This window comes from Protobothrops mucrosquamatus, unplaced genomic scaffold (assembly GCF_001527695.2).
Source record: "Protobothrops mucrosquamatus isolate PMUCROS unplaced genomic scaffold, P.Mucros_1.0 scaffold21, whole genome shotgun sequence".
Taxonomy (NCBI): Eukaryota; Metazoa; Chordata; class Lepidosauria; order Squamata; family Viperidae; genus Protobothrops; species Protobothrops mucrosquamatus.
Window position 1 is genome coordinate 2,430,326 of NW_015386406.1, and position 17,254 is coordinate 2,447,579.

The 17,254-nt window shown below is 35.1% G+C and overlaps 1 protein-coding gene across 1 annotated transcript in view; it reads left to right on the forward strand.

Annotated features, from left to right (window-relative positions):
• The window catches only part of DNAH11 (dynein axonemal heavy chain 11), a 179,082-nt gene that overhangs the window by 68,674 nt on the left and 93,154 nt on the right, over positions 1–17,254 (forward strand). The window contains exons 45-53 of the mRNA XM_015810808.1: positions 626–799; positions 1,656–1,860; positions 3,905–4,070; positions 5,065–5,167; positions 8,123–8,362; positions 9,330–9,491; positions 11,351–11,544; positions 12,617–12,779; positions 17,002–17,125. Of these exons, the coding sequence (XP_015666294.1) occupies positions 626–799; positions 1,656–1,860; positions 3,905–4,070; positions 5,065–5,167; positions 8,123–8,362; positions 9,330–9,491; positions 11,351–11,544; positions 12,617–12,779; positions 17,002–17,125 (1,531 nt within the window). The remainder of the gene's footprint in view (positions 1–625; positions 800–1,655; positions 1,861–3,904; positions 4,071–5,064; positions 5,168–8,122; positions 8,363–9,329; positions 9,492–11,350; positions 11,545–12,616; positions 12,780–17,001; positions 17,126–17,254) is intronic.

The following is a 17,254-nucleotide window of genomic DNA, read 5'->3' on the forward strand; positions in this document are numbered from 1 at the left end:
TTTTTTTTCCTGCAAGAAGTTGAAATTGACTGATTGAACCTTTTTTTTTTTTTTGTACATGGCGGCAGAGGCCTAAAGTGAAAAGGTTTTATAAAACCCAGCTGAAGGCCTAGGACTGGGGCGACTGCGCGCGTGCCCACAGAGAGGGCTCTGAGTGCCGCCTCTGGCACCCGTGCCATAGGTTCACCACCACTGACCTATACCATCTCACAGGAACTTGCCCTTTTTTACTGAAAATGAAAAAAACCAGAAATAATCAAATATATATGCTGGGCATCACATAAATCAAAATAATTTTCAAAAATTATTAGGACAGCTATATTCAATGATTTTTTTCTTATTCTCTTGACAAATGTTCGTGATTAGTAAAGTAATGTGAAAAGGGAATTTAAGAAATCCCACGTAACAGGTTTAGATTGTTTGGTAACTGGTTTAGATTTTAAGGATAAAATCATCTAAAGAAACGTTCCCCAGTAGAAATATTTTCCTATTTTGAAGCAATGAAATTGTTCAATAGAATGCAATTTAAATTATTTCACAATATTAATGTATGCTCCCAATATACACTTAATAGTTAAATAGTTGTACAGTATAATATATAGATAACAATATCAATATTTTATAGCTTTACAGTTACCAAGCTGAATTCAGCCAATGGTGGCTTAAAGAGATGAAATCTGTGAAGTTTCCTTCTCATGGTACAATATTTGACTATTATCTTGACCCCAAAACGAAGAAATTTTTCCCTTGGAGTGATAAAATTAGCAGTTTTGTCATGGATCCAGAAACACCCTTGCAGGTATTTTAATTTGTTTTCTTGTCAATAGAAATAAGAGATGAATGTAGAGACTTTGAGATTTTACCTTTGCTGTTTTCATTTCCCCCCCCTAAAAGCATGACTCTTTTAAAATCTGTATATAGTACACATAAGTGTTCCTTTTATATGTTTTGCATCTAATAACAAGGGAAGAAATTAATGGAAACCAATTAAATTGATATGGTGAGAACACTTAATAGTTTCATTTCTTTACAAAGGACATAGTGAACGAAGCTCATGGAACTATATTTCAGAGAATTAAAGCAAAGTTTCTAATTTCTTTATGTGAGTGAAAATAGGACAGAGGCCAAAGCTAATACATTTCTGCAATAATAAATTATTGTTTTTTGTTACATAAAAATGTAGCCAATGTGAATTATCATCAGCTTTTATTGTACATTTTTTTCAATGCACAATCTTATTATATTTTGTCAAAATCAATTTCAATATAAGTTAATCTAATGAAAGGTTGGTGTTCTAATGAATTTTTTTATTATTATGCTCTTTTGGAAACTTTATAAATGTTTTCCTTATAATAGCCATTGAAGTAAAAATGCCAGTTTTGGAATGGTCTAAAACTGTAAACTTTTATATACAGTTCAGCAAGAGACACTATATTGATGCTTAGAAGAAAGGAATATAATATTCAAATTCCATAATTTTTGTTCTAATGTTCAGATCTTTACAAACAAACAAAAATGTTAAAACTTTTACATTGTTCAAACATACATAATTACTGACTCTGCACTCTCTAGTAAATGATATTTAAAAATTTTAAATAGATTCCAGTATGTTGACTACCTGCATTGGTTTGTGTATTTGTGTGTGTGTGTTTTAGGCAGAGCTTGTTCACACGTCTGAGACCACATGTCTTAAATATTTTGTGGAACTGCTATTGGAAAAAAGCAAGCCAGTGATGCTGGTTGGAAATGCTGGAGTAGGGAAAACATTGCTTATTGGGAAATGCCTTGCTAGTCTTTCAAAAGATTTTCTGGTCTCAAAAGTTCCATTCAACTATTACACCACTTCAGCAACATTACAAAGTAAGCCTCCTCTATTGTTATTGTTCAGGCTCTCACTTTGACCATTAGTGTTTAGTCATCTAAGCCCTTTATGACTGACCTTGCATTTGCTTCCTACTCTTTTGATCTGAGTACCTCTTCCTTTTTACCATTTCTGTTTTTCTTCCCTTTTTAATTTTTTTCCTGCATGTAAGAATTATTCAGCAGCAAAGGTATTATACTATATCTTTTACCCTATCTCTTCCTACTCTTCCTACTCTTGCAGAATTATTGTTTATTGACGGTATCTTTCCACTCAGGGTGAAGATTCAAGGCAACTAATGAACAATAATGAAAAATATTTGTTAAAAAATCATACATAAAAGCAAAATCAAAGTTAGGGGTTATATTTTGGCTGTTCTAAAGAAGGAAGAATGGTGGCAAAAAGCTGAGAAACTACATTCCACAGTTTTGAAGCCAGTGGTGAGAAGCCCTCTACAAAACTCTAGATGAGAAAGACAATGGAGACATCTTCAGACATTCTAAATAATTTGAAGCTTAATATCAGGGCTTTAAATTTTGCCTGATAAATGGCAATCATCTCAGGGCTTCCACTCTTCTACCGGTTAACTTTTCTCCTATTTGCAACATCTAAACACTTATAGTTTATTGTCGTTCTATGCAGAGCTCAAGGATATAATGATATGTCACCTGCTTATTATATAGGTCATAGTTACTATCAGTAAAAGGACTGTCTGTAGGGAGCTGCTTTCAAAATGGACATGAAAGTGATCCTTCTCTCACACAAAATATTGGTGCTGGATTGTAACCATACTTACTTTTTTAAAATTGGTCGTATTTGCAAAAATGAATAGGAAACAGATTTTTTTAAAAAATATTTATTTTTCAAGTATCCTAATTTAGAATGATAGCAAAAGTTTTAAAATTCCCAGGAAGAGAATTAATGCACTTTGTTAATTTAAAATATTGTGCACCTCATACTCATATTTTTGTAAGTATATTTCTGAAATATGTTATTATTGCTTAGATTACACATGAAGCACAGCTAAAAAAAGTTTCAGGAGAACAAAATTGGAAATAAATTAATACAGTTTGGAGAACTATAATTCAAGACTTAATAATTTAAAATCTGGCAGTAAGGTCACTGAATTCATTTGATGTGCCTGCTGCTTTAATAAGATTATTATATTACATTTAGCACAAACTACGTATATATAAACAGGTGTACCTGATTTTAGTATTAGGATAGTAAAACCCTGAATAAAGCCCATGAAAGAATTTTTTTTTTTTGATAACTGAAGTAAGATATAACTTCTGTGAATTATTCTTTGGTACATGTATTTGTGATATGTGATACATACGTCAGGTCAAGTGAGGGACAAAGAGAGAGATTAAAAAAACAAATTATGAATAAAGATATTAAATATGTTAAGGTTTACCTGTTCTTAAGGAAAATACTTCATGAGATTTCTGCTCAAAGAGTCCAATAATCCAAATAAACAACTTATAATTCAAATTACATAACAATTATATTCCAAATTATGATTACGCTTTAAAATAATTTGTTACTGGTAATAAATAAAGTCAATCATTATTTCTTCACAGTGAGATTCAAATAACTAGTAACTTTTGCTGCTAATAAAGTGCCTTTTAAATGGAAATGGACTTTTAAGTATGTTAACAACTACTATTGTACATAAGTCAGAAATGAGAACAGCTTCCAATCAATTACAGTTTATGTTCAGTGCAAATTCTCTTTAAGTCAACATCTTATAGTGTTATAAAATGGCAGAAAACATTTCCACTCTGGAAAAGATGAAGAAAGCACTGTTTTTCTAAGAGCAACTTAATTCCAGCACAATGTACTCTTCTATTTTGGTATTAAGTTATTTGGTTATTTTGTAGCTTGAGTGCTTTTTTGGTTATGTGTCTTGAATGCCCTTGTTGGAAAGCTATTCTCTATATTTTTCAATAGAAAAGCAGGATATAAATGTATTAAATAATTGCATTTTAATTATAGGTCTATTTTATATTATTAAATAATTATACACCATACACATTTTAGGAATTCTTGAAAAATCCTTGGAGAAAAAAGCTGGTCGTAACTATGGCCCCGTGGGAAACAAAAAATTGATTTATTTTATTGATGATCTGAACATGCCAGAAGTGGATGTTTATGGAACAGTTCAGCCTCACACACTAATTCGGCAGCACATAGATTATAGACATTGGTAAGTCTTTATTATTACAGTTGGTTGCAAACTCAGCCAGATGTTTAAACTGAATTTGCTATTTTTATCAACATACCACTCCTTCTCAAGGACTTGGGATAGCCAGATGTTGTTTCATGGTGTTAAAGTATCCTCGCAAGATGTAAGCTTTCCAAGTAAAGTTGCCTTTTGCAACTTTTGTAATTGAATGAGGTAGATATTATCAATATTGATGGTATTCAAGTAGATGTTGCTCCAGTTATTTTGGGTTTGTACCCAAACACCTATTACTATTGGTACTACCTTTGTTTTCTTTAGCTAGAGCTGTTTTATTTCTATTTGCAAATATTTGCATTTTTTTATCTTCTCCAGTTCTTTTTCTTCTACTCTGCTGCAATATTCACTACCCAGATTTAAGTGTGGGGTGTTATGTGGTAGGTGCTTGTCTATTTGAATTCTTAAGTCCCAGAGCACTTCAGGTTTCTTCCAGATTTTTCAATGCACCATTTTTGTTACTTTGTTATGACATTGTTTGTAGTCAGTTTGCGTACTCTTCTTGCAATAGCTAACTAGGTGGTCCATTGTGCCTTCAGCTTCTTTGCAAAGGCAACATTTGTTGCTGTCTTCTCAATTCTGGTTTTGTATGCATTTGTTTTTAAGGCTTGGTCTCAGCCAAAATTAGACCCTTTTCCCTTTCTTCAATTTTTCCTGCTCTTAGCCATTGTCAGGTCTTCTTATGAAATTATTACTATTCTGAGCTCAAATATGTGTTCTCTATGATGAAAATATCAGTGTATGTTTGAAGTGACACATTTCATTTAAGCTTTGCCAAATTTCTAGGCAATTTTAAATATGGCAGTATTTGTTTTTTAGAGATTTAAGTTTGATTAATTACTAATGGAAAATGATGGCCATATCTATTGTGTGAGACCATCATGTTTATCATTTGGGAGGATATATTCCTAGTCATTTTTAAATCAATCATTAATATTAAAAACACTTTTTGTCTCCTTAGGTATGATAGACAGACATTAACTGTGAAAGAAATTAATCATTGTCAATATGTTGCCTGCATGAATCCCACTGTTGGCAGTTTTACCATCAACCCACGACTTCAAGTAAGGTTATGAATGTCTCTTGTTTGAAGTATATTTGTTGTTGAGTCACCAACTTTTGTCCGACTCTTTGTGACTCCATAGATCATAGCTAACCATCTTATATCCTTCTCTTTTTGCCACCAATCTTTCCAAACATCATAGGCTTTCCTAATGACCCCTTTCTTCTCATCTGGTGGCCAAAATATTTGAGTTTCAGCTTCAGTCTCTGTTCTTCCAAAGAACAGTCAGGGTTGACTTCCTTTAGGATTGACTGATTTGATCTCTTTGCAGTCCAAGGGGTTCTCAAGAGTCTTCTCCAGCACCACAATTCGAAAGCATCAGTTCTTCAGCACTTAGCCTTCCTTATGGTCCAACTTTCACAGCTATATTTTACTACTGGGAAAATCATAATTTGATTGTATGAATCTTTGTCATATAATAACACAACACATAACATAACATAACATAACATAGCATAGCATAGCATAGCATAGCATAGCATAGCATAGCACAGCACAGCACAACACAACACAATATAACATAATTTAATAACATGTATTTGAAGTATATACAGCTGCCTAAAATTTATTTTGGTTTGCAGGAGACTTGGCAGATGATTGCTTGCAAAACAATCCCATTAATGCAGAGGGACTGAACATAGCAATCAATTCTTTTATTATTATTATTATTATTATTATTATTATTATTATTATTATTATTATTATTATTATTATTATTATTATTATTAATTGCATTTATATCCCGCCCTTCTCCTTTCGGACTCAGGGCGGCTGACAGATGATAAAAGCTAACATAAATACATATTACACCTAGTTAAAATTTAATTAAAACGAAATATTTGAAAGTGTCCAATTAAAAGTAATTAAAACCCCTATAAAATCCCCTNGGGGTCGCCAGCCGGCACTGCCTGGCCGACGGCACCCTGAGGAGACCCACTCTGTGAGAGCGTACAGGTCGGTGGGGGGTAATCTGTGGCAGGAGGCGGTCTCGAAGGTAACCAGGTCCGGTGCCATGGAGCGCTTTAAAGATAATAACCAACACCTTGAAGCGCACCCGGAAGGCCACCGGTAGCCAATGCAGCTCGCTCTTAATCATGAGGAGACCAAAATGAGAGAATGTGTATTACAAACTCTGCCCTCCCATTTTTGCATCACAATATCAGCTTAAGAATGTAAGGAGCAGTGGTGGGATTCAGCCAGTTCACACCAGTTCGGCAGAACCAGTAGCTAATTTTTTGTTGCCCAGGCCCAGAACGGATTTCTGGAAGCGGCACCCACACAGAGAACTGGTTGTTCACATATTTGAATCCCACTACTGGTAAGGAGGCATACACAACATACATTTCATTCATATTTCCTTTGCCTATCCATACCAGCGGACACCTATGCTCTTAGATACTTTGGAATTTTGAAAGTATGTGGCCAGCGTTATGGCAGTTTTGCCCATTCAGAAAAAAGCAGTTGAAATTAATGTGGCCAAAGGCAAGTGGCCATTTAGTAGAAAGCAACTAAAATTGTTTTTCAGAATAATCTCCAAAGCTTTTTGTTTTGTTGTTGTTGTTGCCTTTTGACTTTTCTTTTTAGGCAAGTAAATGCACTTTTAAACAAAACAGGGAAATATTTTTTTCTTCAGGGCAACTATGAAATGCATAATTAGAAATAAAGATAAATGTGGAGCATATCATTTTCTACTCAGGTGCAAGCAGGAGACTGACAGATAGGAAAGGAAGGTCTGACGGTATGATAGTATGCATAGCTTCCAACTCATTAAAACACATCACAATTTTGGCTCATTTCTCTGAAGACAGAGGTGTTTATAAACATGAGCGTTATCTGAGTGGAAGCATGTCTGAATAAAGCAGTGTTTCTCAACCTTGACAATTTTAAGGCATGTGGACTTCAACTCCCAGAATTCCACAGCCAGCGATGCTGGCTGTGGAATTCTGGGAGTTGAAGTCCACATGCCTTAAAATTGTCAAGGTTGAGAAACACTGGAATAAAGAGTTTAAACAAATAGGGTGGTTATTCTATTTTCTACCACTTTAAAACATGAGATTCAGTATTGCAGTCAGGGATACCCACTAGAAGGAGGGTTAGAAAAGTCAAGATGACAGCTAAAACCATGCAATTAAAGCACCACTTCTTTCTGGAGTGCAGATTAGGTATTTGGAACATGAAAAGAGCTCAATTCTCTGGCCCATCATGTTTTCATAGATTTATTTCTCTTCTTCAAATAACACCATCCAATATAGCTATAATAGACCTAGTTGCTATTAAGCAGTTGTGGGTATTCCATATGAATTTGTATAAATAGATTCAGGGCTTTTTTTTTTTGTTATAGAAGGCCCAGAACGGAGTTCGGCACCTTTTTTGAATGGAACCTTGTAGAGTAGGTGGGTTGTATGATGTGTGCGAGTTCCAGCACTTTTTTTTTTTTTTTTTTTTTACAAAAAAAGCAGTGTAAATAGGGATGTATTTTTGTAGTGCAAAGTTCTGGAAAATAGTATTGTATAAGCAGTTCACCTTATGTCCTTAGATAATGGACTAGAACAGGGACAGGCAACCTTGGCTCTTTTATGACTCGTGGACTTCAACTCCCAGAATTCCTGAGCCAGAAAGGTTGCCTACCCCTGGACTAGAACAACACAGTCTCCTTGAATTGGACATCCAAGCCTTGCACTAGGACAGAGGACCTTTGAGGTCATATAAGAATTTACATACTTGGGCAGCAATACTTTGATTTCTTTCTCTCTCTTTTACTGTTTATGAGAGCATCATATGAAATTATTCATTTAGAAATAGTTCTTTTGTAGATTTAAAAGTAAAATTGCGTGAGTATTCTTAGGCCAAATGTAGATTATTAACTATTGCCTTTTGGTTACAAATGTGTTCTTAAGTAGCTATTCATATAACAATATCACAAACACTAAAATTTAATATCTTCTTTTTATTTTAGAGGCATTTTGCTGTGTTTGCTATGAATTTTCCCTCTACTGATGCTCTGAGCACCATCTATGGCAAGATTCTTGATTTCCATTTTCAGCTATATAATATTAACCCGTCTCTATTAAATCATGGACCTTCCCTGATCCAAGCTGCAATATGGCTTCACCAGATAATGGTTCAGAGCTTTCTCCCCACAGCTATTAAATTCCATTACATTTTCAATCTTCGAGATCTCTCTAATATCTTCCAGGTCTGTAAGAAATAATACTCTTATTTTCATGCAAAAAATTGAATTTATTTAATATAATAAGAATTTATAAATGCTTTATAAAGCCTTAGTAAGGCCATACCTGGAATACTTCATCCACTTTTGCTCACCACATTACAAAAAAGATGTTGAGACTTTGGAAAAAGTGCAAAGAAGAACAACTAAGATGGTTTAAAGCCTGAAGACTAAAACATATGAAAAACAGTTGCAGGATTTGGGTTTGGCTAGTCTAGAGAAAAGAAGGACTAGGGGGGACATGATAGTGGTATCCCAGTATTTGAGAGTCTGCCACAAAGAGGAGGGGGTCAATTTATTTTCCAAAGCACCAGAGGGCCGGACAAGAAACAATGGGTGGAAACTAATCAAGGAGAGAAGCAACCTGGAATTAAGGAGAAACTTCCTAACAGTGAGGACAATTAACCAGTGGAACAGCTTGCCATCAAAAGCTGTGGGTGCTTCATCATTGGAAGAGAATGATTATGCCATATTATGTCTGAAATGGTACAGGGTCTCCTGCTTGAGAGAGGAGTTGGACTAGAAGACCTCCAAGGTCCGTTCCAGTTCTATTTTGATTGATTGAAGAAATCAAATTATTGCATCTAAAACAAATATGATTCTATTTGAAGACAACGAGAAATAATGGGTTATAATAGTGTCAGAATTTAACATGGGCCTTCATTCATTTAAGAGTGTCCTAAGAATGTATGTATTGGTCCCCACTCTTACCTTGATAGTATGGCATAATTACAAAGAAATAATTATTCTGAATGTAAATAAGATTAAGAAAAAGCAGTTTCAAAAAAGCTGGGCATGTAATTGTTGGAAGGTATGGTTTACATGCAGTTCTCAGTTTAGAAATCAAGCTGTTGCTACCAGTTTTATGTGTTCTGCATACCTTGCTGATTGTGTGTTATAATACTTTTAACATACCTTCGCTTTTCATTTAAAGGGGATTCGGTTTGCTAAACTGGAGTGTTTGAAGCATCCACATGATCTTATTCGTTTGTGGCTTCATGAGTCTTCACGTGTTTATGGAGATAAATTAATAGAAGAAAAAGATTGCAATTTGTTTCATAAAAAGTTGATAGATACTGCACATAAATATTTTGAGGTAAATAACTAGTATTTATCTACCACTAATTATTTGGAAAAAAAAATATTATTCAAAGATCCATGAAAGAGAAATGAAACACAAAGAAATGCAAAGAAAACAATAATGTAACATACTACTTTCTTTTATAACCATAAGCTCCTAAAATACATCTACATTAAATATTATAAAAGACATAGTGATTACTGTTTTGGTTTGAGAAGAGTTCATTATGGTCTTTTCAGAAAAAGACAACCAATCAGTGAGATCTCTGGAGTGCTAAACAGTGTTTTATTTTGTTTATATCAACAATACTTTTTCTAACTAAAAGAAATTTTAATAATTTGTAAAGATCCCAAATAGCATGTCTTTTTAACTTTTTAACTTTAAAATTGTATCATAAAACACCATATTCTTTGACCATTATACAGCTAATTCACCCTTATTCCACATATATTTACAGTAAGAAAAAAAAGATTTTTTATAGATAGCTCTTCTGCATAGGAAATATATTGTTTAACTATATATAGTTAGCATTTCAATTTCTTGCTGGGTTAACTGGCTCTGATACTGGATTTATGATGGACATTAGTAAGAAAAGTTGGAGTACAGACAAGCAAAAAAAGGAGTTTAACCATTTAAATTTAATTCTTTTATTTATTTTTAAATAATCTGCTTTTTTTCAAAGTAGTCTCAATGATTTGATGGTGCAGTAATTTACATAAACTTAAGGACCGTGCATTATTTATTTCTTATGTCTTAAGTTTCCGACCTCAGTAAGTAGGCTTTAAAAGTAGGGAAAAAACAGCTTTGAAGAAAAAAGATGTTCAGGGAAGGCTTAAATTATTATCCCTCTCTCCCTTGTGAAACAAAGCAGCCAGATCTTCCCTGGCCTTCCATATTAGGATCTTATATACTCTGATCAATTCTTATAACATATACATAATTACAGCTATGATGGCCGAAACCTCTAATGCTAACTCAGTTATGCACATGGATCCCAGCTGGCAATGCTAAAGCTGGCACTCTTCACTGTCATGATCTTTTTTTTAAAATTAAATTATCTCTGAAGTTTTTCCCTCTAAAATAGGTAAAAAAATTAAAATGAAGGAAAAAACAGGCAAACACCAATCATTGACAATAAAAATAAAAAAAACATGTACCATGTTTTTGATAAATATATTATGACCAATCCTTAGACTGAGAATAAGATAAGATAAGATAAGATAAGATAAGATAAGATAAGATAAGATAAGATAAGATAACCTTTATTGTCATTTTTTTTACTGTGGGCACAATGGCACACATCAAAAAGAAATTTAGTTGCCCGCTCTCAAAGTGAAACACATACATGACACACACCTAAACATACTATATACAACATATGTATAGACCCACACCCCTACATATACATAACAAATAAATATTAAATACTGTCCATCTTGAATATATAACGGAAGGAGGAAATTAGGAGACAGTTTTTGTAAACAGCCACCTGCAGATTGTTCTGCCATTAGTGAAATGAACTGCTTCCTTCTGAATTCACAGGAAAGCTATTAGAAAGAAACTAAGAAAATCTATATCATAATGTATTGGGAAATAAATTGTTTTTAAATGGTAAATAGTTCAGTTATATAAATTCTTGTAACTTCATTCCTTTTATCTGAATAAACTTTGTTAAACAAGGTTACATGAGGTTAAGAATAAACACCTTTGGTTTGGGGCAACTGCGAAAAGTTTTGACATTGAAACATTTATGGGAAGATATTTGATGTGGCCTTATGGCTACTGAATAATAAATGATTGACTGGCAAAGTACATTGCAATGCATTTCAGAATATTAAGCTTCTCTTTTTGTTGCCCTGTTGCCAACTTGCCAGGATGTGGAAGATCATGTTCTTCTTCAAAAACCTCTTATTTACTGTCATTTTGCAAATGGTGTGGCAGACCGTAACTATATGCCTGTCAAAGGCTGGGAAATGCTGAGAAAGATACTCCTTGAGGCGCTAGAAAATTACAATGAAATAAATGCATCAATGAACTTGGTTTTATTTGAGGATGCTATTCAGCATGTGTAAGTAAACATTTACTTTTGGGTGTTTTAATTTGGATTTATTTATTTACATATAGAGAAACATGAACAAGGCATAAAAGTCTTCAGCCGCTGAATCCATTCATTGGTATAACAAGGATATAAAAAGTGTGATCTGGGGCAACCTTTGAACATCTGCTTTGTTATTTTCCAAGCCCCATAGTGGGTTCCTTTTTATATTTAAGGCATTTTTAAAAGCAAATTGGTTGGATTAAGCCAGGGGTGTCAAACTGCCGGCCTCTGGCCCGGATGCGTCATCTGGAAGCTGTGCCCACCCCATTGCCGGCAATGGCAAAACCGTCCCAATACATTGCGCGACATCACGTGACATCGTGAGTTTGACATGTCTGGATTAAGTCTTATACTTTAGAGCCTTTAGAAATCTGACCCTTAGTATTCCCTGTAGCCTCAAGTATAATGTCCTTATGAAAATAATATCTGAAGCTAGAAAAACTTATTTATTGAGATGTTTGCTTATTATCTTTCATATAGTAGATACATATCCACACCTACTTGTTCATGTATTCTCCAGTAAGACCAAAAACAAATCCTGCTGATCATTTCACTATCAAGGTTGATGGTGGTTGATTCCTTTTGTACATGTGACAGCATGCACATGTTAAAAGGGAGCATAACTTGTTTCACAATTTTCATCAACCATTGTGTTAATTTTGACACATATGTACACACCCTTATGGATGTCATAGATTGATGATAAATTACTGAGATGTCTATGTCAGATATGGGTTGTTTGTTGTTGTTAACTTGATTACACAGTACACTGGATATTTCCCAGTCAGTCTCTAAGGGTAACATGAGCAGAAACATCTCTATGTGCCTCCTTGAGTTCCCAGAGGAAAACTAGGATATATTAGTAAGAGAGTAATAACCATCATATGTCAAAATCTTTCATGATGTTTATCAAGAAAAATTGTTATTATATCTGAACTAAATGAAATGATTCTATTTTCCACAAGCCAGATGCAACATCCCCACATGAGAACTGCAACATTATGCTGCAGCTACTAATGTGCTGTTCTTTTTTCATTGTCAGATGTCGTATTAACAGAATCTTGGAATCCTCTTGTGGTTATGCACTTTTGATTGGAGTTGGTGGCAGCGGAAAACAAAGTTTATCAAGACTAGCTGCCTACCTTGGCTCTCTTGAAGTATTTCAAATTACACTGAGAAAAGACTACACAATAGAGGATCTCAAGGTATATGTTCAATCATCTAGAGCAAGGGTCCCCAACTCCCAGGCCATGGCCCACTACTGGGATGTGACCCATTCGGAACTGGGTTACAGAAGTAGCGGGTGAGTGCATGCATGCAGCTCCATTTGTACAAGCAGTGGGTGCATGTGCCTGCCCCTCACTCAAATGAAGTTGTGCACACACGCACGTTCTCCCACCACTTGCACGTAACCATTCCCTCTTTTCCCACCACCACCAGTCCTTAAGGCCAGAAAGGTTGGAGATCTCTGATCTAGAGAATGATGGTATTTGAAACCTCAAGATTGGAAGTAGCTATCACATTTTTTATTCTTTTTTTCTTCTTCTCTCTCTCTCTCTCCCTCCCCCCTCTCTCTTATTATGAGCAGAAAATGAATGAATGGTTTCTTCCTGCTATTTTTCACCAGAATATTTGCTGTTAGATTTAGGAAAACAGGATATAGAGAACTTTTAGATCTAACATTCCTGTTGTGATAGAGCAGGATGAAGAGATTGGCACCAACACTGGATTCATGCATTACACCAAGTCAAAATGTGATTTGTTAAGTATTGGCCTAGCATGTTGCTTGAAACTAATTACTTAATGTGTTGTTTATCTTAAGGCCATTATGAATAAAAGAATATCAAAGCTATCAAGGATGAATCAAAACACTCAAAATGACATAACACACTTCTAAAATGTTAGTGATAGAAAATCACTCTTGAACTAGTCTACAAATTATCATTAGCCAAAATTTAGACTTGTACATTTTTCTGGCTGCCATCAGATTTTCAAATATTTTGTTTTCTGTCACACTGCAGTTCAATGTTTTCTTTTATATAGCCCTCTACAGCCATGATTTCGTGACTCTATTTTTTCTAAGAATTACTTTTATTTATTTGATTGATTGAATGAATTTATTTGATTACTTTTATTTATGAAGAATAGATTGATTAAATGCATATATGCCATCAAGTCATTTGACTCCTAAGGATCACCTAAGTAAATTTTCTCCATAATGATCAGTCCGTAACTTGATCTTTCATGTCTTTTATAGTGCACTCATCACCATTGTAACTGAATCTATTCACCTTGCTGTTTGTCAGACTTTTTTTCCTTCCATCTTTCGCAGTGTTAGAGCCTCATCCATAGAACTAATTGTACAATGTGTTCAAAGTAAAATAATTTAAGCCTGTTCATTTGTGTCTCAAGTGAGACCTCTAGATTGACTTGTTCAAATGATCAATGACTTGATCCATTTCTTTGTTTACTTGGCTAAACAGTATTCAGAAAAGACTTCTCCAGTTCCAAAGTTCAAAATCATGAGTATTGTTCCTTCTTAAAAATCCAGTTTTTGTTTCCATGAAGAGTCACAGTGAATGCTATTGCATGCACATTTTTGACCTTTGTAGGTACAGAAAGACCACAGTATCTGAGTATCTTTTCTAAGGCCTGCATAGCTGCTCTGCCAAATGCTAGTTTGTGACATGTTTCTTGCCTGCTTGTTCCTTACTAGTTGATCCTAAGGGCAGACGTTTTGGGGTTGTTGTTTTTAGAAAAAAAACCTTTAATATCTTCATTTTCAATTCTAAAGCTTCTTATTGCTTTTATTGTACTTGAATTTACTTGAACAGAAAATTCATTTTCTCAGGTTCACTGAAAAATATAGAAGTAGATTATTTGGATGGGAGGAGTCTAATTTTTTCAGTGGGAGGAGAGTGTGTTAAATTTTTAATCTTCCAGATAAACAAAGAGAGAGAACCAAATCTTCTAGACCAGTGATGGCGAACCTTTTAGAGACCGAGTGCCCAAACTGCAACCCAAAACCCACTTATGCGTTGTAGAGTGCCGGGTGGGTGTGGCCCATTGGCTAGGTGTGGCCAATTGGGTGGGCATGGCCAATTAGGTGGGCGTGGCTGCAGTGGTAATGGCAGACTGGGTGGGACTAAAAGGTTCAATCAATCAATTCCAACTTTACAAGATCTTTTTTTTCCCGCGAGAAGTTGAAATTGGCTGATTGAACCTTTTTTTTTTGCGTATGGCGGCAGAGGCCTAAAGTGAAAGGGTTTTATAAAACCCAGCTGAAGGCGACGGCACGCATGCCCACAGAGAGGGCTCTGAGTGCCGCCTCTGGCACCCGTGCCATAGGTTCGCCACCGCTGTTCTAGACTGCCCTTCCATTAAAAAAAGTATGCAAAGATAAATGTGTTCATTTACCTTCCCATTTAACTGAAGAATTGTTTACAAATTATTTCACTGTCAATTATATGTAGGAATATTAAACATTTTGAAACTACACTTAAGTTACCTACTTCTATGAACTTAATAATCACATGAATCTTTCTCATGGAATCAGTATATTCTAAGAAGATTTCTTGGGAAAATTTATAGTCAGGACCCCCCAAATCAACTAAATATTTATAGAATAACATAGCCTTTGAAGTACATAAGACCTAATCATAGAACTATTGAGAGACCCTTTTACAAGCACCTTTCTTCTGAGTCTAAGTGATTTTTCAAGATAATTCAACTATATACTTAAACAATGCAAACATGATTAGTGTTGTTAACACAATGAACAGACACTTTGAGACAAGTGAAGGAATTATAATGAGAAGTTCCATGTTCATTCAGTAATCAGAACTGAATTCTCTATTTCCATTATATTGAAAGTAAATCAATAATAGATTTCAAAAAAAAAACCACTGGAAAGGTGTGAGTCACATTAAGGGATATAAACAAAGTCATCACCAAAAGCCAACGTGGGTTTGTCAAAAACAGATCATGCCAAACAAATCTTATTGCATTCTTTGACCAGGTGACAAAATTAGTGGACCAGAGGAATGCTGTGGATATAATTTACTTGGACTTCAGTAAGGCATTTGATAAAGTAGACCACAGCCTACTACTTGATAAGATAGAAAAAATGTGGGTTAGACAGCATCACCACCAGATGGATTCGTAGCTGATTGACCGGCTGTACTCAGCATGTGATCCTCAATGGAACCACATCTACATGGAGGGAAGTGTGTAGTGGGGTGCCCCAGGGTTCTGTTCTGGGCCTAGTGCTCTTCAACATCTTCATCAATGATTTGGATGAGGGGATAGATGGGGAACTCATCAAATTTGCAGACACCAAGCTGGCAGGAATAGCCAACACTCCAGAAGACAGGCTTAAGATACAGAAGGATCTTGAAAGACTTGAACATTGGGCACTATCTAACAAAATGAAATTCAATGGTGGAAAAGTAAGGTTCTACATTTAGGCAAGAAAGACCAAATGCCCAGGTATAGTATAGGTGGTACCTTGCTCAACAGTAGTAACTGTGAGAGGGATCTTGGAGTCCTAATGGACAATCACTTAAATATGAGCCAGCAGTGTGCTGAATCTGCCAAAAAAGCCAACACAGTGCTAGGCTGCATTAACAGAGGGATAGAATCAAGATCACATGAAGGGTTAATAATACTTTATAATGCCTTGGCAAGGCCACACTTGGAATACTGCATCCAGTTTTGGTCACCGCGATGTAAAAAAGATGTTGAGACTCTAAAAAGAGTACAGAGAAGAGCAACAAAGATGATTAGGGGACTGGAGGTTAAAACATATAAGGAACGGTTGCTGGGATTGGGTATGTCTAGTTTAATGAAGAGAAGGACAAGGGGTGATATGATAGCAGTATTCCAATATCTCAGGGGTTCCCACAAAGAAGAGGGAGTCAAGCTATTCTCCAAAGTGCCTGAAGGCAGGACAAGAAGCAACGAATGGAAACTAATCAAGGAGAGAAGCAACCTAGAACTAAGGAGAAATTTTCTGACAGTGAGAACAATTAACCAGTGGAACAACCTGCCTCCAGAAGCAGTGAATGCTCCAACACTGGAAGTTTTTAAAAAGAGACTGGACAGCTATTTGTCTGAAATGATATAGGGTTTCCTGCCTGAGCAGGGAGTTAGACTAGATGACCTCCAAGATCCCTTCCAACTTTTATTATTATTATTATTATTATTATTATTATTATTATTATTATTATTATTATTAGTAGTAGTAGTAGTAGTAGTAGTAGTAGTAGTAGTAGTACTATTAGTACTATTATTGTTATTAGTATTAGTGTTGTTGTTGTTATGAGATGCAAAAAACAGCATTCAAATTATTTGCATTTTCCCACTGCTTCCCTCTTACTTGTTTCTGTATTTTAAGTTAAGATGAGTAATTACCTCCTTTCCTTACAGGTAGATCTTGCCAGTTTGTATATCAAGACAGGTGCCAAGAACATTCCCACTGTGTTTTTGCTGACAGATGCTCAAGTTCCAGATGAACACTTTCTTGTGCTGATTAATGACTTGTTGGCATCAGGTGATTATACCTACACATTTCGTGAGAGATTCTCTCAGTGACAAATTATCAGGTGTTTCAATGAACTTTAAAAACAGGTTATTTGTCTTTGAGATGTTTTCCAATGTGGGTGGGGTATCTTTTGTCAAA